This window comes from Myripristis murdjan, chromosome 23 (assembly GCF_902150065.1).
Source record: "Myripristis murdjan chromosome 23, fMyrMur1.1, whole genome shotgun sequence".
Classification (NCBI taxonomy): Eukaryota; Metazoa; Chordata; class Actinopteri; order Holocentriformes; family Holocentridae; genus Myripristis; species Myripristis murdjan.
Genome location: NC_044002.1, coordinates 24,156,156 through 24,181,858, shown reverse-complemented (window position 1 = coordinate 24,181,858; position 25,703 = coordinate 24,156,156). Strand labels below are relative to the sequence as shown.

The window sequence follows — 25,703 nt, the reverse complement described above, 5'->3', positions numbered from 1 at the left end:
TTGTTTGCAGTTCAGCTTGTTTCTTGTTGTTTCTTGTCGGTATTTGTTTTCTCATCTAAATGACTCATTTCTCCGTGTTGCTCCCAGACATGTTAATTAGCAACAGGGGAGGCAGTGTGTATACACATAGCCAGGATTTATCTGTAAAACTTTGCAATAATCGTCTGTAATGTATCAATTATAAGCCATTAGTTTTTTGTTTTCCTGATATAATATTAATATGGTGTGGATCACATGTAAACCATTAGTTATAGTTAATACGGAAACAGAAACCTTAATAAACTGAATCTAAACGATGCAGAACAGTATATGGACAATGTCAAACAACATATTAAACTTTCAGCTTAAACAGCTGTGAAACTTTTCTGAGAAAATCTAATGATTTTACTTCTGTTTGACTGACAGAACAGATAATCAGAGGGGCAGACTTACAAGAACTAAAGTATGGGTGGAGTTTCTCAGTAAAGGAGTAGATAAGAGCTGCAGCATCTACGTCATAAAAGGAGACCAGACCCTCCTCATAATCCACAAACACCCCCACCTTCTGAGGCTGAGACTTCAGAGAGAGACGGACAGGAGGATCAGCAGCAACTTTGAACTCATTTCCAAATATTATTCTCCAGTAGTCATCCTTGGGGTCCTGTCGAATTTGTCCCTTCCTCTTGATCGACTCTCTGGCCACTCCTAGAGTCCAGTCATTGTTCCCTTTAACCTGAACCTCGTAGTAAAATCTTCCTGAATAGAAGCTCTGCCATCCTAAGACACAGTTACAATTGGAAAATCTCTCTGGGTTGTCTGGGAGATTCTTCCTTACATCACCATGATTTACTTGTTTCCCATCATTTTCCCATCAATTTTAGTTCATTTTGGCTTTTTTTTTTTTTTTTTTTTTTGGTTATCAATCAGAATCATAATGAAAAACCTTAGTAGTGTGAGGATCGTAGTTATTATAAAGTACCTCAGTAAAACTGTGCTGACAACAGTCTTCTTTTCTATTAAGGCTGAAAGTGGACACACAAAAAAAAGATATTAACACAGAAAAAAAACTTAAGTCACATCTTTTTATTTGAATAAATTCTCGTCATGTGAAAAACACAGACTTAAAATTTTTGGTATTATTTGCAAACCACTCTAGTAATTTTGTCAGGATAAAAGACTTTACAGAGATTTGACATGAATATGATGTATGTATTTTGACACCTTGACAGATTCGTTACAAGGATTTTAACAAGGCAGTGAAGTTCATCATTGGATATTTAAAATTTTGAGCTTACATGGCAGGAAATGATTTCTGAGAAAACCTTACTGTTATGGCAGACTAAACTGTTTGATTGACAGGACAGATGATCAGAGGGGCCGAGTTTTCACCACGATCATTAGGACAGGGACAGAAGTATGGGAGGAGTTTCTCAGTGAAGCCGCAGTCAGTAAAGGAGTAGATAAGAGCTGCAGCATCTACGTCATAAAAGGAGACCAGACCCTCCTCATAATCCACAAACACCCCCACCTTCTGAGGCTGAGACTTCAGAGAGAGACGGACAGCAGGGCCAGCAGCAGCTTTGTACTCATTTTTATTCCTCAGCAATATACTCCAGTAGCCGTCCTCGGGGCTCAGAGTGATGTTTTTCTTCCTCTCAATCGACTCTCTAGCCACTCCTAAATCCCACTTGGTCTTCCCTTTAACCTGAACCTCGTAGTAAAATCTTCCTGAGGAGAAGCTCTGCTTTCCTAAGACACAGACACTATGAGAAAATCTCTCTGGGTTGTCTGGGAGATTCTTCTTTACATCACCATGACTTACTTGTTTCCCATCATCAGACAGGATGAGATAGGGATTTGCTGTATCAGGATCCAGAGTCACATCCACCTCAAAGTGCTGGACCCTCTTCAGCTCAGCCTCCAGCAGCTTCTTCATCTCTTTACCGAGCGTCTCCTCCAGCTGAGCCACAGCTCTCCTCACACTCCCCTCGTATGATGAGCGATGGACTCTGACCTCTGTCCAGTTCTTGGTGTGTGGAGGAGCGCTGAGGGATGGGAAGCTCTGGAGGAGGTGGAGGTGGTCTTCAGTGTGTGAGAGCTGCTCCACCTCAGAGCTTCTCCTCATCAGCTCAGAGATTTCCTGTTGCAGCTCTTCGATGAAGCCTTCAGCCTGTTTCTCTGTTGTTTTCTGCTTCTCTTCAATCATGTCAATGAGCTCAGCCTGGCCTCTCTCAACAGACTGCATCAGAGCAGTGAAGACCCGCACACCGTCTGCTATCTCTCTCTCTGCATCTTCCCTGCTGAGCTCCACTGACCGTTTGATCTCCTGAATCTTCACTCGTCTCTTCTGGATCATCTGCTGGATTTCAGCCTCTGTCTCCCCCAGCTCAGCCTTCTTTCCTTCACATTCTTCCTTCAGAGGAACAATGTCATGTGACTTGTGGTCTGAAAAGGTGCAGAGCAGACACACACACATCTGGTCAGTCTTGCAGAATAGCTGCAGCGGTGCATCGTGCTTCTTACACATCCTGCCCTCCAGGTTGTCCACAGGATCGATCAGCTGATGTGTTTTCAGGCCTGGGATCCTCTGATGAGGCTCCAGGTGAGTCTCACAGTAGGAGGCCAGACACACCAGGCAGGACTTCAGGGCCTTCAGTTTGGTCCCGGTGCAGACGTCACAGGGAACTTCTGCTGGTTTGGCACATCGTCGGTCTGAGCGGCTGCCGGCTTTCTTTTGAGACGACTTCCTGAACTGAGCAGCCATCTCAGATATGAAAGTGTTGACCCGCAGCTCAGGCCTTTGTTTGAAATCCTCTTTACACAAAGGACACTGGCACGGAGTGTTAACATCCCAGTGCTGTGTGATGCAGGTTTTGCAGAAGTTGTGTCCACATGGTGTGGTGACTGGATCAGTGAACACATCCAGACAGATGGAGCACAGGAGCTGATCTTCAGATAGCAGACAGCTGGCAGCAGACATTTCTGCACACTGAGACGGAAGGTAAAAATGTGAAATGTAATTCAATCTCAATAATTCACTCAATCTTCGTAATTCAGTCTCAATATTTGAATAATAAAAATACACTCTGTCCTTAAGTGGTAAATGCAATTTTTTCTTTGTGAAATAATCATGGAGCTCACAGTGAAGAAAATAAGTTTATAAAGGCGCTCCAGTGCAGGGCCGGACTGGAAGACTTTTTCAGGCCAGGAATCGGTCACGAAGTCAGGCTGCGCGGTGGGGGGGCGACCGAATTACCGTAGGCCTATTGACCAGCGTAAAAGACGACCCTGCCTTTAAGACGACCCCTCTTTTTCAAGACCCTCTTTTGGAAAAATACTTTTTATATGGACAAAGTCTTGTTTGAATAAAAAAGCCACCGGGCGGCATCAGGCGGACACCGGCCGGTGCCGCGCCCACCCGGTCAGGTCTGTCGGATCTGACAGGTGAGCGGCGCACACATAGTGCCATATATAGGCCCTACCTTTCATTATAAATCAACTTCGCGGCATCAGGCGAGCCTACCTAGGCTACTGGTTTACATATGCAAGTACAATACAGGTGTATTTGCTTTTACCCCCAATATTAGACGAGGGCGTTTTTTCAGGGCATTTTCAATGGAAAAAATATCGTCTTATATTCGGATGAATAGCCTACGGTAGGCCTAATGTATGAACTTCAACCACGCAACCTTTTCATCCACCTCCTCTCCTCTCCTCTCCTCCACAGTCACACACACACATGAGTCGCAACACCCTCTCTTCAACTTGCTGCCTGTTTACAACGGACTCGGACTGTTGGGGCGGGTGTTAATCAAAACAAACCAATCACGTCTTGAGCTCTTCACAGACTGCTGGCCTCTGATTGGCCTGGCCTGTCGCTCTTACTTAAAAGAAAAAAAAGGATCAGACTGGTGAGGCCAGACGGACCGGACCGACTGGAAAAAAAAAAAAAAAAAAAAAAAAAAAAGACGGGCAGGCCACCGGGCCAGTGACAGGCCGGCGCTTCGGGACATCTCCCGGTTCTCCCGATGTACAGTCCGGGCCTGAGGAAAACAACAGTTGCAATAGGCTAAATGTGTCTTTGATGCTAGTAAATATTAATAAAAATGTTGCTGATATTGGTATCTAATGTTGTTGCACATGATAATAAAGGCCTTTAAATCACTGGACGTCCCTTCCTCTTCTCTTAAAGAGCAGCAACAACACAAGGAGTCCCTCTTTGGACATGTTTTTTACTATTAGCAAAAATAATTTTGATACAGTGTTCTTCATAGAAAATACTGTAGTTTGTTTCTTTATATTTGGCCACTACACATATTCCATTCTTTATCATGCTTTGGCATTTGGCATTACATTCTAATAAATGCATTTGAAATGACTTCAAACTCATTAGCCCTCCTCTTCTTCACTTTAAAAGCACCTGGAATGCCAGTGGAGTCTGTGTTTGGATTTCTGTCAGCACAAACAGCTCAGCTCATTTTGATATCGTTACATTGCATTTCATTGACAAATGAATGTAAAATAGACAGGCATACGGCTCAGTTTTGTGAAATTGCTCCCGCTGTACTCACCTCGTGTTTTATTTCTTATGGAGAGAAATAAGCTTTTCTCGACGGCAGCAATGTTGTCGCTATGACATACTTTCACTTTCACTTCCTCAAAATGACGCTCCCAGTCTCCTCCTTCACGTGTTGCTCCTCCTGCGGAGTGTTTGTCATGTTTTCTTCTCATATTCCGCATGAAATAAACATGAGGAATTCGCCTGACTGTTTTTTTCTTCCAATTGCATGTCTTATAACTTTTCCAATTCAGTTTTAGACATGAATGCAGCAGTAGTATGTTTGCCACAAGAGACATGGACTTAGTTATCTGCCGTCTGTTATTTAAGAAATATTTTTTTAAAAATAATAATAAAAAAAAAAAAAAAAAAAAAAATACAGTCAGTAGGACTTTATTAGAAGTCCATTAGTAGTTAGGTGGCGACATTTTTTCACGAACATGGCATGTCCTTTCGACAACGATCCCGTGGATGAAGGTGCAGTGTTACTGCGCAGAGAATTAAATATTCGTCGGGAGATAAGACCGCGCATACACAGCAAATACAGCAGTGTTAAAAATACGGTGTTAGGGCTTTTCAGTGTGAAATGTTAAGGTTTCAGTGTTAAATCCATCATATTAGCACCGCCTGGTGTTAGTACACTGTTGAGCACAGTGTTGTTTCACGGTGTTGAACATAACTTAACACTTAACACTACATAATTTAACACTTAACACTACACACGTGACATGTGAGCAGGATTTGAACTTGCACGTTCTCCGCCATCTTTCTTTCCCGACTGGATGCGAAGCGGAGGGGTGCGGCGAGCGGCAGCTGGCGAAGCAAGGTAAATTTCTTCGACATTTAGCTGTTATTGTGTTAATTCATTATATTGTGGTGTCAAACATGAATTTGAAAAGGTGTAGCTAGCATATGGGTAACTTGTAGGCATAGCATAAACACGAGTTAACATTAATAAAGTCACAGTAACTTTAGCTAACGTTCACTTGATTGTTAACATTAAAGTCAGCTAGCCTAACTACATTAACCGACATTTCGAACGGCAATGGAAAATAATTTATATAATTTGAAGATTTGGTGTGCAAGTTAATGGTATCAAACGGTCCTAAATCATCTACGGTATATTGGTAAGCAATGAGGGAAAAGTCGGCTAGCACTAGTTGGCGCCTAGCACGTCCATTGTGCTCCCAACGATGAAGACGAGAAGACCTCTCGACAGCAACGGTAACGTTATGTTAACGGCATCGGAGTCCTCGTTTGCTAGTTAAGTAAACGTTACGTTACAACATCAGCCATCTGACGTTAGCTTTACATGAAAAAGGAGAAATTTTGAGGTGTACAGCGGTCCCTCGTTTATCGCGGGAGTTACGTTCTAAAAATAACCCGCAATAGGCGAAATCCGCGAAGTAGTCAGCTTTATTTTTTACAATTATTCTAGATGTTTTAAGGCTGTAAAACCCCTCACTACACACCTTATACACTTTTCTCACACAGGCATTAACATTTTCTCACTTTTCTCTCTTGTTTAAACTCTCAAAGTTCAAACCTTCATAGAAAAATAAGTCCAGTATTATAGAATGAACGCATTCTGTACTGTACAGGAGACACGGCACGGAGGAGATTGATTGACAATGGTCTACAGTCCCTTAGCCAATCAGGACGCAGAACACAATGCCCTGTTTAAAAAAAAAAAAAAAAAAACATGCAAAATTGCACAAAAAAAAAAAAAAAAAAAATCCGAGAAACTGTGAGGCCGCGAAAGGTGAACCGCGTTATAGCAAGGGACAACTGTATTTATAGTTATTATGCAATGGTTTCACTGGTCCAACCCACTCCAGATCAAACTGGGCTGTATGTGGCCCATGAACTAAAATTAGTTAGACATCCCTGGCCTAGTTGAATTACAGATGTAGAATTAAATTTGCTATGTTAAAGAAATTTTAATTTTCAATTATGTATTGTACAGGTCTACGTTGCATGCAAAGACCTTCGCCCTGGCACTGTGGATGACCTTCTATCTGCTCAGGAGGAATCTAATGATTATGGTAAGAGTGTGTGTATATTTCTGTGTCAACTATGTTCATCTGTGTCTTATTAGCTATGACTATACTCATGGGATGTGGATGTTGTCCTTCTAATCCACTAGGATGGGACAGTGACTTGGCAGCTCTCCTCCTGCTTGTCCATCTCTTGCCTCCAACCGCCAAAAGAAAGAAAATGGGAAAAGTCAGTGCCAGGGATGCTGCTGACCGTGTGATGAAGTTTGTGAAGGTATGCTCCAGACATGGATTATGAATGAATGTTGCTTTGCCCTTAACACATCACAATGATTTCTTCATCAGTTGTGTACCCCTTCCCAGAGATACCATGTGTCTTTAGGTGTTTACATATAAACATATTTAGTGTAGCTAAAGGAAAGTGGATTTTTTTCTGACTCCTGAATGTGAGCAAAGACAAAACATTACAACTATTTCCACTTTCTTACATTAAAGGTGGGGACGAGCATGGACACATTCCTCAGCAGGTCTGGATCAACACAGCCCTTTCTCCTCGGCGTTGGAAAAAAGAAGAGCAGAATCCAGAAGTTCTACGTCATCTTGGACCAGAAGGCCATTCCATGTGAGGCGCAAACGGCTGTGGCAGCCTTCGACGAACTGTTTAAAGCACACTTTGTGTTTGCAGTATCCTATGATGAGGCCTTGTTAAACTTTTACACCTTCATTCAAACTACAGTCTATGGCATTGATGTGGGAACTGCCAGGGAGAGTCCAAGAGTGAAGGAAATCAGAGTGAGACTTCACAACATTGAGGTCTAGTAATTTTCACATGTTACATTTGTAAGGCACAGCACTAGTTCTGCTTTTTTTCAACATTTGAAATTTAGTCATGCTTTATACCCAGGTCGTACTCTGCGTCTGAAATGTGGTGAACGTGGTTGTTCTTCTGTTTTTTACACATATTGTGGTTTCAGTTTTCAACTGAGAATGGTGAGAGGACATACATTGTTCCCTTCTGCAGTTTTGTCTGAGCTCCTCAGCAGTTTTTTCATTGCAGATGTATTATGATGAAAAGTAAAGTGCTAAGTGTGTGTGGCCAATAAAATTGGTTTATTGATTTATTTCTGTCTTTATTTTTCTTTCATCTAGATCAAGTTGTATGTGGGAGGTATTATTTACACCTATTAGTGTTATCATGAATAATTTTTAACCGAATTTTTGGTTATTTAACACTCCACATTGTAAAATTTAACACTAAACGGGTGTTGTATTGACACTACACTGGTGTTGTCATGTAAAAGTAAGTGTTACTTTTTAACACTGTATTTCAACACCAACACCAGTGTAGTGTCAATACAACACCCGTTTAGTGTTAAATTTTACAATATGGGGTGTTAAATCAACACAAATTTGGGTGTTAATTTATTAACACTTTCGATAGTGTTAATTTAACACTCTACAGTGTGGATGCATATAGACACTCCGCCGGTGTTAAAATTAACACCGGGGGTGTTAATTTAGCACTTGTGATTTTACTGTGTAGATGTTTTACCTGTTTGAACAATGTTTTTATATTTCATCTTAAGCTGCTGCCAAGTGCGCTTCTCACCCGCGGGATTGCACCTACATGAAATAAATTAATAGGCCAGCGGTAATTCAAGCAGTTTTCCCCTGTAATGTTATTGTGATGGCAGAGGACTCCATTTAAACTTACGCATTGACCCGAGCAGCAATGCTCTCCCACGCCGTCTCCCTCTCCTTTGCCGCTGCAGCGGTGTTGCACTTAAAAAAAAAAAAAAAAAAAAAGTTCAAACTCACTGTATGAATGCATGATTTCCAATTCAACTGGGGTGAAAAACGCAGCCTGATGCTTCCCCGTTGCCATGGTGACTCGTCAAATCGGGGCTCTTTTTACAGCTGTGGGTCACGCGCTTAACTCCAGGTGAAACTACTCCGAGTTGATCAAACTGACTCAAATCAGCTGTTCTGGAACTGAAAACTCAGAGTTTCCTCTCTCAGAGTAGATCAGCTCAGAGTTCAGGGTCAGACTCGGAGTTTGTTGAACCTACTGGGTGAAACGGACCCCTGGTTGCTTCATGTTTACTTTGACTTTTCCCTGAAACTTGTAAAAAGGGCTTTTCATCAGCGTTCAGGTACATGTCCTTAAGCCGATGTTCTTTGGTGCATTAGTGTGTGTGTTGTCAGGCCAAGAACACATGGGACATTAATGGTGGATTCCACCTTAGACAGACGCTGCCATTTGTCATCTTGACTTTTCTAAATTTCATACAGGCTATTTGAATGAATTTGAGTGTGCACAAACAAAACAGTAATTAATGGAGTGTTTAAAAAAACTCGCCTCTAGCTTTGAAACACCCTTACTAAATGCATGGTCAGTTTACAATTTGTGAAAAATACATAGGATAATTATGATTATACAAGCTTCAAGTCAGAGTTCTGCACCGTAATGTAATGTTGAGTTTCCCTTTTGTAACTTAGACTGTGCAACGTATCCACACACTGACTGTTATAGTTTTATTCATAAAAATTATTACTGTGGCTTTTATGCTTGGACGGAGTGACTCACCGAACCCTTTAACAATAATTCCAATAAAAACAGGCAACAAAAAAAGATTTCTGCACTTTTTTAATGGCCTCTGTCGTCCTGCTGCACATTTCTCAACTGTCAGTTTTCTTGTAATTCAGTTTTAAATCTATAATTATCATCACTATAAATGTAACATTCTTATAATTTTCTGGAATCTATTTTGCAACTAATTTGTTCAGGTAATTATTTGCTAATTTTCTGGTCACTTTTCTAATAATTTTCTTGAAATGACTTGATTTAGTAGCAAATGCGGACGCTTCATGTTTAAAAATGTTGAATGTACAGTGTGTGCCTCAGCTACAGTGTGTGAGCCATGTTGCCTGTCACTGATTTTTGGCAGGGATACTGTTTAACATGAATGAAGCTGCTCTATACTTTTCATTTTGTTGTTGTTCCTGTTGATTATGCTCTGTAGTGGCTTGTAAGCCCATGCAGGTGGGCCGCCTTTTGCTGCATGACACTTGAAAAACAAATTACTATGACTATGACCAGCATGTTTGAAATGCACTATCTGCATGAACTTTGCCTGGCCGATAATGTTGCAATAATATTTCTGTGGGAAATTAATGTGAATGTGAAGTATGTGAAACATGAAACTCACTTCTCATGTGCTATATTGAGTTTTATTGTAATACTTTACTATAGTTTCACAACTCTTGTAATAGATGAGCAATTTTAGTTCATTTTGGCTTTTTTTTGTGTGTGTTATCAATCAGAATCATAATGAAAAACCTTAGTAGTGTGAGAATCGTAGTTATTATAAAGTACCTCAGTAAAACTGCTGACTGCAGTCTTCTTTTCTATTAAAGCTGAAAGTGGACAAAAAAAGATATTAACACAGAAAAAAAACTTAAATCACATTTTTTTATTTGAATAAATTCTTGCCATGTGAAAAACACAGACTTAAAATTTTTGGCATTATTTACAAACCACTCTAGTAATTTTGTCAGGATAAAAGACTTTACAGAGATTTGACATGAATATGATGTATGTATTTTGACACCTTGATAGATTCGTTACAAGGATTTTAACAAGGCAGTGAAGTTAATCATTGGATATTTAAAATTTTGAGCTTACATGGCAGGAAATGATTTCTGAGAAAACCTTACTGTTATGGCAGACTAATCTGTTTGATTGACAGGACAGATGATCAGAGGGGCCGAGTTTTCACCACCATCATTAGGACAGGGACTGAAGTATGGGAGGAGTTTCTCAGTGAAGCCGCAGTCAGTAAAGGAGTAGATAAGAGCTGCAGCATCTACGTCATAAAAGGAGACCAGACCCTCCTCATAATCCACAAACACCCCCACCTTCTGAGGCGGAGACTTCAGAGAGAGACGGACACCAGGGCCAGCAAGAGCTTTGTACTCATTTTTATTCCTCAGCCATATAGTCCAGAAGCCGTTCTTGGGTCTCAGAGAGATTTTTTCCTTCCTCTCAATCGACCCACTAGCCACTCCTAAATCCCACTTGGTCTTCCCTTTAACCTGAACCTCGTAGTAAAATCTTCCTGAGGAGACGCTCTGCTTTCCTAAGACAGACACACAATAAGAAAATCTCTCTGGGTTGTCTGGGAGATTCTTCTTTACATCACCAGTCTTTACTTGTTTCCCATCATCAGACAGGATGAGATAGGGATTTGCTGTATCAGGATCCAGAGTCACATCCACCTCAAAGTGCTGGACCCTCTTCAGCTCAGCCTCCAGCAGCTTCTTCATCTCTTTACCGAGCGTCTCCTCCAGCTGAGCCACAGCTCTGCTCACACTCCCCTCGTATGATGAGCGATGGACTCTGACCTCTGTCCAGTTCTTGGTGTGTGGAGGAGCGCTGAGGGATGGGAAGCTTTGGAGGAGGTGGAGGTGATCTTCAGTGTGTGAGAGCTGCTCCACCTCAGAGCTTCTCCTCATCAGCTCAGAGATTTCCTGTTGCAGCTCTTCGATGAAGCCTTCAGCCTGTTTCTCTGTTGTTTTCTGCTTCTCTTGGATCATGTCAGTGAGCTCAGCCTGGCCTCTCTCAACAGACTGCATCAGAGCAGTGAAGACCTGCACACCGTCTGCTATCTCTCTCTCTGCATCTTCCCTGCTGAGCTCCACTGATCGCTTGATCTCCTGAATCTTCACTCGTCTCTTCTGGATCATCTGCTGGATTTCAGCCTCTGTCTCCCCCAGCTCAGCCTTCTTTCCTTCATATTCTTCTTTCAGAGGAACAATCTCATGTGACTTGTGGTCTAAAACAGTGCAGAGCAGACATACACACATCTGGTCAGTCTTGCAGAAAAGCTCCAGTGGTTTTTCGTGCTTCTTACACATCCTGCCCTCCAGGTTGTCCACAGGATCGATCAGCTGATGTGTTTTCAGGCCTGGGATCCTCTGATGAGGCTCCAGGTGAGTCTCACAGTAGGAGGCCAGACACACCAGGCAGGACTTCAGGGCCTTCAGTTTGGTCCCGGTGCAGACATCACAGGGAACTTCTCCTGGTTTGGCACATCGTCGGTCTGAGCGGCTGCTGTCTTTCTTTTGAGACGACTTCCTGAACTGAGCAGCCATCTCAGATATGAAAGTGTTGACCCGCAGCTCAGGCCTTTGTTTGAAATCCTCTTTACACAAAGGACACTGGCACTGAGTGCTAACATTCCAGTGCTGTGTGATGCAGGTTTTGCAGAAGTTGTGTCCACATGGTGTGCTGACTGGATCAGTGAACACATCCAGACAGATGGAGCACAGGAACTGATCTTCAGACAGCAGACTGCTGGCAGCAGACATTTCTGCACACTGAGACGGAAGGTAAAAATGTTAAATGTAATTCAATCTCAATAATTCACTCAATCTTCGTAATTCAGTCTCAATATTTGAATAATAAAAATACACTCTGTCCTTAAGTGGTAAATGCAATTTTTCTTTGTGAAATAATCATGGAGCTCACAGTGAAGAAAATAAGTTTATAAAGGCGCTCCAGTGCAGGGCCGGACTGGAAGACTTTTTCAGGCCAGGAATCGGTCACAAAGTCAGGCTGCGCGGTGGGGGGGCGACCGAATTACCGTAGGCCTATTGACCAGCGTAAAAGACGACCCTGCCTTTAAGACGACCCCTCTTTTTCAAGACCCTCTTTTGGAAAAATACTTTTTATATGGACAAAGTCTTGTTTGAATAAAAAAGCCACCGGGCGGCATCAGGCGGGCACCGGCCGGTGCCGCGCCCACCCGGTCAGGTCTGTCGGATCTGACAGGTGAGCGGCGCACACATAGTGCCATATATAGGCCCTACCTTTCATTATAAATCAACTTTGCGGCATCAGGCGAGCCTACCTAGGCTACTGGTTTACATATGCAAGTAGCCTACAATACATGTGTATTTGCTTTTACCCCCAATATTAGACGAGGGCGTTTTTTCAGGGCATTTTCAATGGAAAAAATATCGTCTTATATTCGGATGAATAGCCTACGGTAGGCCTAATGTATGAACTTCAACCACGCAACCTTTTCATCCACCTCCTCTCCTCTCCTCTCCTCCACAGTCAGACACACACACATGAGTCGCAACACCCTCTCTTCAACTTGCTGCCTGTTTACAACGGACTCGGACTGTTGGGGCGGGTGTTAATCAAAACAAACCAATCACGTCTTGAGCTCTTCACAGACTGCTGGCCTCTGATTGGCCTGGCCTGTCGCTCTTACTTAAAAGAAAAAAAAAAAGATCAGACTGGTGAGGCCAGACGGACCGGACTGACTGAAAAAAAAAAAAAAAAAAAAAAGACGGGCAGGCCACCGGGCCAGTGACAGGCCGGCGCTTCGGGACATCTCCCGGTTCTCCCGATGTACAGTCCGGGCCGGCTCCAGTGGCATTCAGGGCCCTTATGAAGTGAAAAAGATCAGGGCTGATGAGCGTCTAATAATGAGGAGAGTGAGCAAGTGAGTTAACTGTCTAAATTTTACCTCAAGGCTTTTATCATGGCTATAATCAGTGTGGTACTTATGTTTTCAACTTGACTGTGTGGGTATTCATAAGGAAAACAACAGTTGCAATAGGCTAAATGTGTCTTTGATGCTAGTAAATATTAATAAAAACGGTGCTGATATTGGTATCTAATGTTGTTGCACATGATAATAAAGGCCTTTTAAATCACTGGACGTCCCTTCCTCTTCTCTTAAAGAGCAGCAACAACACAAGGAGTCCCTCTTTGGACATGTTTTTTCCTATTAGCAAAAATAATTTTGATACAGTGTTCTTCATTGAAAATACTGTAGTTTGTTTCTTTATATTTGGCCACTACACATATTCCATTCCTTATCATGTTTTGGCATTTGGCATTACATTCTAATAAATGCATTTGAAATGACTTCAAACTCATTAGCCCTCCTCTTCTTCACTTTAAAAGCACCTGGAATGCCAGTGGAGTCTGTGTTTGGATTTCTCTGTCAGCACAAACAGCTCAGCTCATTTTGATATCATTACATTGCATTTCACTGACAAATGAATGTAAAATAGACAGGCATACGGCTCAGGTTTGTGAAATTGCTCCCGCTGTACTCACCTCTTGTTTTATTTCTTATGGAGAGAAATAAGCTTTTCTCGACGGCAGCAATGTTGTCGCTCTGACTTACTTTCACTTTCACTTCCTCAAAATGACGCTCACAGTCTCCTCCTTCACGTGTTGCTCCTCCTGCGGAATGTTTGTCATGTTTTCTTCTCATATTCCGCATGAAATAAACATGAGGAATTCGCCTGACTGTTTTTTTCTTCCAATTGCATGTCTTATAACTTTTCTAATTCAGTTTTAGACATGAATGCAGCAGTATATGTTTGCCACAAGAGAAATGGACTTAGTTATCTGTCATTTGAGTGTCACTCAGTTTAACCACAGCATCACATTTGGCGCAGCGGGGTTTTCCTGTTTTGACGAAGCGCATCCTTCAACAAGAAGAGCTGAGTTCAAGCCTCTGTTCCAGTGAGCAATTATTTACAGTACAAAAAAAGGAACAATCCGGTTTGCTAGTCATAAAACAGTCTTTCCCTTTATTATTTTTGTATGGACACAACATTATTTGCAGTTAAAAAAAAAAAATACCTGTCTCCTCTTCAGACAGGTTTTCTGCTATTAGCAAACATCATTTTGATATAGTTCATTGAAAAAGTGGATTTTTTTTTTTTTTTTTAATTTCATGCATCTCTGTTTTTCCCTGTTGCTACATGTATTCCTTTTCTTTAATATGGCATTATACAAATATATTTTTTTCTGACTTAATGATGCCAATAAAAGCTTTTTAAATTACTGTACAGTCAGACACCCTCTTCTTTTTCACTTTAAAAGCACCAACAAGCATGATAAAATAAACATCAGTTTTTGGTTGGAAAGAAAACCTGCAGCCTCTTGACCCTGCTGACCCTGGACCTTTTCCACAAGGTCCGAGATGAGCACACAGCACACAGCAAAGACTGGGGATTTCTCCAATAATAATAATAATACTGATAATGATAAATAATAATACTGATAATGATAATAATAATGATAACAATAATAATAAACTTGATTTGTATAACACCGTGCCATAGAGCAAGACACTGCATCCCTGCCACTTCCACAGGACATGATTCAGCGAGGTCAGGGCTTTTCAGCTCATAGTGATCACACTGAGCAAGAAGCTGCCTCGGGACAGCTGCTGAGGCTGCTCAGGGCTCCGTTTCACACAGCAGGTTTAGTGAAAACTCTGAGTCTATTCACCGTGAATGAGGGAAACTCTGAGTTTTCCGTTTCACAGAGGGAGGTAACTCAAAGCAGAGAAAGAGGGGTAACTCCAGCCTGTTTCCCAGAGGGAGGGAACTTAAGCTCTCGGTCAGTTACCGCAGTAACAGACTCCATGAAACTAACCTGGTCTGGACCAGGTTTTTCTCATGAAACCTCGAGTTTCTCTTTGTGTCCGCCCTCTTTCAGCCACACACCGTATTTAACTTCCTCATTCAGTCAGTCAGCAGGCGAGTTTTGGCGTGGCATATTAGTTCTGCCGTCTGTTATTTAAGAAATATTTAAAAATAATAGGCTAATAATAATAATAATAGCTAATAATAAAAATACAGTCAGTAGGCCTTTATTAGAAGTCCATTAGTAGTTAGGTGGCGGCTTTTTTTCACGAACATGGCATGTCCTTTCGACAGCGATCCCGTGGATGAAGGTGCAGTGTTACTGCGCAGAGAATTATTCGTCGGGAGATGGTTATAAGACCGCGCATCGATGTTTTACCTGTTTGAACAATGTTTTTATATTTCATCTTAAGCTGCTGCCAAGTGCGCTTCTCACCCGCGGCATTGCACCTAAATGAAATAAATTAATAGGCCAGCAGTAGCCTAATTGAAGCAGTTTTTCCCTGTAATGTTATTGTGATTGCAACAGACTCCATTTAAACTTACGCACTGACCCGAGCAGCAGTGTTCTCCCACGCCGTCTCCCTCTCCTTTGCCACTGCAGCGGTGTTGCACTTTAAAAAAAAAAAAAAAAAAAAAAAAAGTTCAAACTCACTGTATGAATGCATGATTTCCAATTCAACTGGGGTGAAAAACGCAGCCTGACGCTTCCCCGTTGCCATGGTGACTCGTCAAATCGGGGCTCTTTTTACAGCTGTGGTGCACGCGCTTAACTCCACACTGTAAAAGATTACTGTAAAAATACAGCCAAATTCCAACAGTAAGGTACTGTAAATTCTAAAAACGCTAAAATACTGTAAATGTTGATTCTTTTGGTGCCAAAACCAAAACCAGACATCAACGGTAGGCCACCGTAAGATTTCATGGTAAAATACAGTCGTTGTAACAACATGCTATGGTTATGTACCGTTATTCATAAATACAGTTGAATGCCGTAAATGTTTGAGGAACAAAAATAACAGCAAGCCACCGTTGCATTTTACGGTATAATAGGCCTACAGTATTTTTTCTTTTTCACTCAACGGAGCTTTAGCCTACATTTCATTTGAGCACAATACTGCTCCATCACCTGCTGCTTCCCTGCTCAGCTCTATTTTGCTCCTGTGGCTAACTTAACAAGGTAGCCTAAATGCAAAGTCAGCAGTTTGTCATTTTGTGTTGAATATAGGCTACATTTTATTGACTGTGCTTTTGCTGAAAAGTCAAATTTATGTTATTTGGTGTTAACCACATGTTGCAAGCATGCATGCTAATGTTTTCAGTTAAAGTTAGCGAACATAGCTGCTAAGTGGACAAAATTGTATCATTTTGTTGAACCACATTACCAGTAACGTGTCAAATTATTTGATTTTCATAGTCACATTATTGATGTTCCAAGCAATCAATTTGGTGTGGGATATCATGTTTCTTCTCCACCTAGGGAGGGGAAACTTGCTTGTTATGTAGGTTGATGCAAATTAGAGCCAAAAAGTTGCTGATGGCGTACTTCGATGAGAGGACAGAGGGACTCATACAAGGAGGGACCCTCCCAACAAGTCCACGACTGATACTGCTGGGTAAGTGTCACATAAGCAACGCATGGAGTATAGAACATAAGTCATTCTGTCTGTCTGTCTCATTTCTCTCTTCTATATCTGTCCTTGAACTTATGTTTTGTTATGGTCTCTCATGGATGCAGTTCTGTCATTGATGTTTTTTCCATCCCACATTGTGGAAAGTAATGATTTGACAGCAGTATAACTTATGGCACTTGATATGGAGCAGAGAAGGAGAATATTGGTCAAAATATCGTCAGGTGTGTTGTGGCAAATACCAATATCTTAAAAATGCCCTGATACCCATATTTAATACTGTTTCCTGTAATTGCTGTCTGCATCAGTAGCTGGTGACAATGTCACAACTTGATGTTGGATGATCAGGATTGAAAGCCATGTCATCTGTGAAGGCATCACCCCCAGCTTCATCTCAGGGCTTGCTGCAGTTTTCACCGCCTACAATGTGTTCAATCCGCAATACCAACAGGAAGCTACAAGGACACTGGAGTTTGGTCAAAGGTAAATACTCTGCTATTTTAATACTACATGTTTTTGAATTATTTTCTCTTTTTAACTCCCACCCCACCTCTCTCTCTTTATTTCTTTCAAACATGGAAGCACTTCAAAGCACAGCCCGCTTCCTCACTGGTGCCCATGTTAAGGCATGAGACTGTTCAGACTGGCCATGTCACTGCATGTCTCTCTCTCTCTCTCCCTAGTAATCTAGATCAGTGGTTCTCAAACTTTTTTATATCAAGGACCCCTAACTGACAAATTAGACCAAAGACCCCCATTTTAAAATTAATGCCAATTGTGTGATTTTTTGGAAAATTTTAGAGAAATTTCTAGAAGAAATTGTAATATTTTTAGGAATTATTTGCAATATTTATAAATACAAAAGTAAAAAAAAAAAAAAAAAAAAAAAAAATTCTAATTGTACTTATAAAATTCTAATTTTACTTACAGATGGAATTATAGTGACGATAAATTATTCCCCTTTTTGCTGGGGACCCCCTTGAAACCCCTCAAGGACCCCTGGGGGTCCCGAGACCCCACTTTTAGAACCACTGATCTAGATTACTCGAAGGGAGTAGTTTATTTGTTTTTGTCTTATTTGCTCACAAAGTAGTAGTGAATCATTACAGTGTTTTAGCCTTTCCGGCTCAGTTTAGGAAAAGGAAAATTGAAGACTTTATGTGGAGGTTTCCATTTTCTTTAAACAGTAAGGAAAACATGAAATTTGTCTTTTTCTGTGAAGACAGTAATAAGGTTATTCCCAAAAACAATTGTTACCCACATTCAGAGTGACCCAGACTAATAGGCTCAGCTAGATGATTATGAAGGATTCCAAAACTATTCCAAAGTATTTAGAATATGTTAATTAATTTAAGTAAAGGAATAAGGTACAAATTATATTTTCGGGCATATATTCAGTAATCTGTAGTGGAATATGCTTTAAAAGTAACCCTCCCAACTTATCTTATATGCTATCTCTGGTCTCTTTTATTACATTTTTTAGGGGCTTAATTGGAATAAATCCAGAGAGGGGGACAAAGGCCAGCCAGGCCAAGGTGGTGTCGAAGAGGATGGGGAAGCTGGTGTTATGACCAGGGGTCATGTATCTGTTGTGTTTACTTTTTGTTGTGTGCTGACAGCTCTTTCTCTCCCCTCCCTCTCTGCATCAGAAATCAGCTGTCTGTTTTCATGAGCTGCAGGTGTGCGAGCCTCTCCCAGCTGACCACGTGACCGAGCTGCTGCCGCTGATTGGCTGATCATCCCCTTTAAATGCCAGCTGATCCCAGCCGTCAGTCTCTGACTCTCTGACTCCCAACCGACAGCAGCCAACTATTTCCAGCGTCTGTGATTTGAGTGTTAGATAGACATCGGTTTTGAATAGTGGAAAATTATCTGCCCTTAGCATTGTGTGTTTTGTGGTGACCCTGTCACCACCTTTGTAAATATTGTAAATATTAGTGAGAGAAGTAGCAGTCCTCTGTAGGAGGGAGAAGCCTTTTTGTTATAGTTCTTTTTCTCCTGTTTTACTTTAGATTAGGAGGTAGGTAAGTTTGATTGTCTTTTGTTTAATTTGTTTTCTAACAGGTAAGGCAGGGAGTTTGAGTTAGCGGTTTTATTTATTATTTTGGCTGTGCTCTCTCTGAAGTTTAATAAAACTGCTACTTTGCCTTCAAAATAGTGTATTGTTGGCTGGTGTACTTGGGAGTGGGAAGAGCAGGGCAACCATCGTGTGTGACCCTGGTGCCCCTAGGCCAGGGTCATAACATGATTTGGGGGCTCGTCAATTATTTTATTCGTTCGTCGTTTCAGGTAAGTTTGGTGAGTATTTGTCTTTTTGTCTCTGCTTGTCTGGCTGGCAGTCTTTTCTTTTGTGGGGGTGGCGGTATGGAGTTTAAATTGGAGGATTTCGCTACTGATCCAACAGTGGCAAAATTGGATAGATGTACGAGGGATGATCTGTGTCTGATTGCAACTTTTTTTGATGTGCATGTGCCTCTGAATGCAAAAAAACAAGAAATCAAGGAGCTAGTCTTTCAGGAGCTCTGTGCCAGGGGTTACTTTGAATCAGCTTCTGAAGTTGGAGCTGAGGGTGAAGCTGGTGTTACAACCCCACTCATGGACCCCCCTTCGCGAGGAATGAAAACTGAGGATCTCGCATTGACACTGCGTATAAGGGAGGTGGAGCTGCGAAACCGTGAGTTGGAGGTGGAAGCCATGCACTTGAGGGTAAGGGCTCTGGAGCTAGAGAGGGGAGCCTCTGTAGCTACCAGTCCCATCCCAGCATCCCGACCACCCTTACCTAAACCCCGAGCTCGAGACTGCTTTGATGTGAGCAAGCACATTGCCTTAGTCCCACCGTTCAGAGAGTCTGAGGTTGACTCCTATTTTAATGCTTTTGAGCGCATAGCAGCTACTCTGAACTGGCCAAAAAATATGTGGTCCCTCCTGCTCCAATGTAAACTGGTAGGTAAGGCTCAGGAAGTATGTACATCTCTGTCTATAGAGGATAGTCTTAACTATGATATTGTGAAAGCCACCGTACTTCGTGCTTATGAATTAGTGCCTGAAGCCTATAGGCAGAAATTTAGAAAATGTGAAAAGACTGCCACCCAGACTTATGTAGAGTTTGCGAGAGAGAAAGGCGCGCTTTTTGACAAATGGTGTCAGGCCAGCAAGGTTAAGTCTATGGATGACCTTCGTGAGCTCCTCCTGCTGGAGGAATTTAAAAACTGTCTCCCAGAGCGTGTTGTTGTTTATTTAAATGAACAGAAGGTCTCATCTATTACTGCTGCTGCCGTATTGGCCGATGAATTTGCGTTAACGCACAAAAGTGCCTTTTCTCCTCCAATTCGGCGGGATCCAGTTCCCAGCAGGAGAGTTAGGTCCCCCAGAAGTGTTCGCCGTGACCCCACTGCTGTGTCGGAACAGCGAGAATGTTTCTATTGCCATGAGATAGGACACCTCATCGCCAACTGCCCCACTCTTAAAAAGAAAGAGCTGTCCAAAAATGCCAAAACACCCTCACCGGTTGGTCTGATTCACACCAAATCCACATCTATTCCTCCTCAGCCCTCAGTCGAGTGTGAGGAGATCGATGAAGATTTCCGTCCGTTTGTGACCAAGGGCTCTGTTTCTTTAGTGGGTGAGGCAGATAGCGTCCCAATTACTATCCTCCGGGATACCGGTGCAAAACAATCATTCGTGAAGGTGTCCTGCCTTTTTCGGCTGACTCATATTATGGCGCAGATACTCTGGTGTGGGGAGTAGAGTTGACTGCGGTGCGTGCGCCTCTCCATTTTGTCCAGCTAACCTCTCCAGTCGTGTCAGGCAAATTCAAAATTGCTGTGAGGCCCCAGCTGCCGATAGCTGGCATTGACTTAATTCTTGCAAATGATGTGGCGGGGGGGAAGTTTTTCCGTCCCCGGTAGTTACTGACGACCCGACCTTCACGGTTTGCGTCTCGCCCGCTGCGCTAGACTCGCCCCCTCTGTTTCCTGTGTGTGCCGTCACTCGTGCGCAGGCACGTAAAAATGCTGACTGTGTGGAATTACGTGACTCTTTTCTGTGTGATTTTGTTCAGACGGGCACAATCCCCGAAACTTCTGAGTGTGTGGATTTAGGTGACTCTTTAAGTGATTCTGTTCAGACAAGCGCAGCCCACAAAAATGGTGACGTAAAATGTAACGTGTCTGTTGAGCTTTGCCCCGATGAGTGTCTGAAAATGCCAGTAGATAGGGAGCATCTCATTAGAGAACAGCAAACTGACCCCACTTTAACATACTGTCTGTCCCAGGTAAATAAGCAATCCCCTGATAAGACTGTGACTTACCTTCTGGATGATGGTGTTCTGATGCGCTGTTGGTCTTCGAGTGTTACACATGAGTCCGTGCGACAAATTGTAGTCCCAAAGATTCTCCGCTTGCAGGTCTTGACTCTGTCCCATGATCATTGTCTGTCTGGTCATTTAGGTATCAGCAAAACCTATAAACGCATTTTGCGTTATTTCTTCTGGCCCGGCTTAAAGTCGGATGTGGTTAAGTTTTGTCGTTCGTGCCACACCTGCCAAGTCTCTGGTAAACCGAACCAAAAGATTCCTGCTGCTCCACTGCATCCCATTCCAGTAATTTGTGAACCATTTGAGCATGTCATTGTTGATTGCGTTGGGCCTTTACCAAAAACCAAGTCTGGTCACCAGTACATCCTCACGGTGATGTGTGCAGCCACCCGTTATCCTGAGGCTATCCCGCTGCGCACACTGAAGGCCCGTGCCATTGTCAAAGCACTTGTAAAGTTCTTCTCCACATTTGGTCTTCCCAAACGCATCCAAAGCGACCAAGGCACAAATTTCATGTCTAAGATTTTCGCTCAGGTAATGTCTGAATTAAATGTCAAACACCAAACGTCCAGTGCCTATCATCCAGAGAGTCAAGGTGCCCTAGAAAGGTTTCACCAGACGCTTAAAAGTATGCTTCGCAAATTCTGCACGGAGTCGAACCGTGAATGGGATGAAGGGTTGCCTTTGATGTTTGCTGTGCGGGAAACTCAACAGGAGTCCTTGGGTTTCAGTCCCGCTGAGTTAGTTTTTGGTCACACTGTGCGCGGTCCTCTGCGCCTGTTGCGGGAGCGGTGGCTCTCCCACCAGTCCAGTGGCCAGAACATTTTGGATTATGTCAGTTCATTTCGGGAGAGATTACATCACGCTTGTGAAATGGCCCGTGAGTCTCTCTCCTCTGCTCAGTCCAAAATGAAGCAAAATTTTGATAAGAAAACTGTGGTGCGTTCTTTTCAGCCAGGTGACCGTGTTTTAGTTTTGTTACCTGTTGGCGGCTCTGTAATACAGGCAAAATTCTCCGGCCCATATGTAATTGACCGCAAAATCAGTGACACAGATTATGTGATCCAAACCCCCGATCGTAAAAGGAAAACTCGTGTGTGCCACATCAACATGCTCAAACAGTATGTTGACCGCGCATCAAGTGCCTCGTCGCCGGTAGTCTCTCCGGTAGCCTCCGTCGCTGTCTCCCGGCCCGCTTATGACCCAAAAGATGACGGGCTGGATGACATTGGCGCTTCTGTTTTATGTGCTCGCCTGTGTAACACTGAGATTTTGTCCAATTTAGATGCCCATTTGGCACACTTGTGTGATTCGGCCAGAGGTGACATTAGTAAGCTCATCCAAAATTTCCCAAAACTTTTCGGTGGTACTCCCACCCAAACACACGTACTGTCTCACGACATTGACGTAGGGAATCACAAACCCATAAAACAGCACGCATATCGTGTCCATCCAACCAAACGTGCTGTAATGCAAAAAGAGGTAAAGTATCTCTTGGAGAATGGTTTTGCTGTTCCCAGTTGTAGTCCCTGGAGTTCACCATCGTTGTTGGTGCCAAAATCCGATCAGACCCCCCGTTTTTGCAATGATTATCGGAGGCTGAATAGCATCACCAAACCCGATTCATTTCCTCTCCCGCGCATGGACGATTTGGTCGACCGCGTGGGCTCGGCCAAATTTGTCACTAAATTGGACCTCCTTAAAGGATATTGGCAAGTTCCACTTACACCCCGTGCCTCTGAAATTAGTGCCTTTGTCACCCCGGATCATTTCCTGCAATACACCGTCATGCCGTTTGGTCTACGGAACGCACCTGCCACTTTCCAGCGGCTGATGAATACAGTGTTGTGTGGCGTTGAAAATTGTGGTGTATATTTAGATGACATTGTTGTGTATTCATCCACCTGGTCTGAACATTTGGACACTCTCTGTGACGTCTTCACCCGGCTGCAAAACGCTTCCCTCACCCTCAACTTGGCCAAGTGTGAGTTTGGGAAGGCTGTTGTAACATATCTGGGCAAGCAAGTGGGACAGGGTTGCGTTAGCCCTGTCTCTTCCAAAGTGCAGGCCATTCTGAATTTCCCAGCTCCTCAAACGCGCCGTGAACTCCGCCGTTTTCTGGGGATGGCTGGATACTATAGGGCCTTCTGTAAAAACTTTGCTGACGTCACAGCTCCGTTGACAGGTTTAGTTAGTCCTAAAACCCCTTTTCAGTGGTCGGGGGAATGTCAGTCCGCTTTTGAGGCTGCTAAAGCTCTCCTCTGCAGTGCCCCTGTGCTCGCTGCTCCCAACTTTGCGCGTCCGTTTAAGTTGGAAGTGGATGCCAGTGCGCATGGAGCGGGCGCAGTGCTCTTGCAGGAGGATGACAGTGGCATTGACCATCCTGTAGCCTATTTCTCCAAAAAGTTCAACAAACACCAGTTGCACTATAGCACGATTGAGAAGGAGGCCCTGTCTTTGTTGTTGGCTCTCCAGCATTTTTCTGTTTATGTTAGCTCCAGCCCAGTGCCCACTGTCGTTTTCTCCGACCACAACCCACTCGTTTTTTTGTTCCGGATGCAGAATAGCAACCAACGCCTTATGCGCTGGTCTCTTTTACTTCAGGATTTTGATGTTGAAATTCGTTATAAGAAGGGTTTAGACAATATTATGGCTGATGCACTGTCTCGCTCCTAGTTAGTGTAAAAAAAAAAAAAAAAAAAAAATCAGACATGTTCTGTAGGGGGAACATGTTTGATTTTCTTTGGGTGGGGAGGTGTTATGACCAGGGGTCATGTATCTGTTGTGTTTACTTTTTGTTGTGTGCTGACAGCTCTTTCTCTCCCCTCCCTCTCTGCATCAGAAATCAGCTGTCTGTTTTCATGAGCTGCAGGTGTGCGAGCCTCTCCCAGCTGACCACGTGACCGAGCTGCTGCCGCTGATTGGCTGATCATCCCCTTTAAATGCCAGCTGATCCCAGCCGTCAGTCTCTGACTCTCTGACTCCCAACCGACAGCAGCCAACTATTTCCAGCGTCTGTGATTTGAGTGTTAGATAGACATCGGTTTTGAATAGTGGAAAATTATCTGCCCTTAGCATTGTGTGTTTTGTGGTGACCCTGTCACCACCTTTGTAAATATTGTAAATATTAGTGAGAGAAGTAGCAGTCCTCTGTAGGAGGGAGAAGCCTTTTTGTTATAGTTCTTTTTCTCCTGTTTTACTTTAGATTAGGAGGTAGGTAAGTTTGATTGTCTTTTGTTTAATTTGTTTTCTAACAGGTAAGGCAGGGAGTTTGAGTTAGCGGTTTTATTTATTATTTTGGCTGTGCTCTCTCTGAAGTTTAATAAAACTGCTACTTTGCCTTCAAAATAGTGTATTGTTGGCTGGTGTACTTGGGAGTGGGAAGAGCAGGGCAACCATCGTGTGTGACCCTGGTGCCCCTAGGCCAGGGTCATAACACTGGTCCGAAAAAAGACACCTACTGTGAGTCCCCCTGTGGCCACACTTATGAAAAACTTGATTGACTTTGAGTGGGGCTTTCTGTAGCCCACATCTCCACACAGGACAAGTGTGACTTCAGTGTGATATCCATGTTGTATAACGGTTGTTCAGAGCCTGTTTAAAAAAGAGCCTGTTTGTAAAGATTGTTCAGAGCCTGTTACATGTTATTCCATTATATTTTAATTTATTGAGCTGCACTTGTATAGTCATCTTGTCATTTTTATTTGTATTTTTTTTTACTAAAATACTTTTAATTGTTCAGGAACTGAATGATTGTCTTCAATAAATGCCAAATGTTGTAAGGCCATCTCTTGTCTGAGCCATTTCTTTACAGCAATTGTCAGGGGTTTTCATTTTGAAATGTAATTTTTAAAAATTATTTGCTTCTAGCAGTGTTACAGTAAAGATCACATTCTTCAATGCATTTACAGTAATAAACTGCTTATGGAGAATACAGTAGGAACTGTAAATTAACTGTAACACATTTCCCCATTAAATAACGATAAATTACTGGCAGCTACAGTTGCCAGCATATTACCGTTAATTATCTACAACAGTATATTACCATAAAAAATATTGTGGTATTGTACTGTAATTTTTCTCTACAGTATGGTAACGTAATATTTTTACAGTAATATACCGTAAAAACTGTAACAGTAATATACTGTAATTTTTTTACAGTACAGTGCTATAATATTTTTTACGGTAATATACTGTTGTTTTAGATAATTAACGGTAATCTGCTGGCAACTGTAGCTGCCAGCAGTTTACCGTTATTTAACGGGAAAATTTTTTACAGTGCAGGTGAAACTACTCTGAGTTGATCAAACTGACTCAGATCAGCTGTTCTGGAACTGAAAACTCAGAGTTTCCTCTCTCAGAGTAGATCAGCTCAGAGTTCAGGGTAAGACTCGGAGTTTGTTGAACCTACTGGGTGAAACGAACCCCTGGTTGCTTCATGTTTACTTTGACTTTTCCCTGAAACTTGTAAAAAGGGCTTTTCATCAGCGTTCAGGTACATGTCCTTAAGCCGATGTTCTTTGGTGCATTAGTGTGTGTGTTGTCAGGCCAAGAACACACGGGACATTAATGGTGGATTCCACCTTAGACAGACGCTGCCATTTGTCATCTTGACTTTTCTAAATTTCATACAGGCTATTTGAATGAATTTGAGTGTTCACAAACAAAACAGTAATTAATGGACTGTTTAAAAAAACTCGCCTCTAGCTTTGAAACACCCTTACTAAATGCATGGTCAGTTTACAGTTTATGAAAAATAC

At 42.5% G+C, this 25,703-nt stretch overlaps 1 protein-coding gene across 1 annotated transcript; it reads right to left on the bottom strand.

Moving 5' to 3' along the window:
* Nucleotides 1–1,078: 1,078 nt before the first annotated feature.
* Nucleotides 1,079–13,678, bottom strand: LOC115355622 (uncharacterized). The gene is made up of 4 exons (XM_030046480.1): nucleotides 13,673–13,678; nucleotides 10,265–11,913; nucleotides 7,252–7,291; nucleotides 1,079–2,968 (listed from the first exon to the last, which is right to left on the bottom strand). The coding sequence occupies exons 2-4, from the start codon at nucleotides 11,902–11,904 to the stop codon at nucleotides 1,319–1,321; spliced, it is 3,330 nt and encodes a 1,109-aa protein (XP_029902340.1). The 5' UTR covers nucleotides 11,905–11,913; nucleotides 13,673–13,678; the 3' UTR covers nucleotides 1,079–1,318.
* Nucleotides 13,679–25,703: the final 12,025 nt, after the last annotated feature.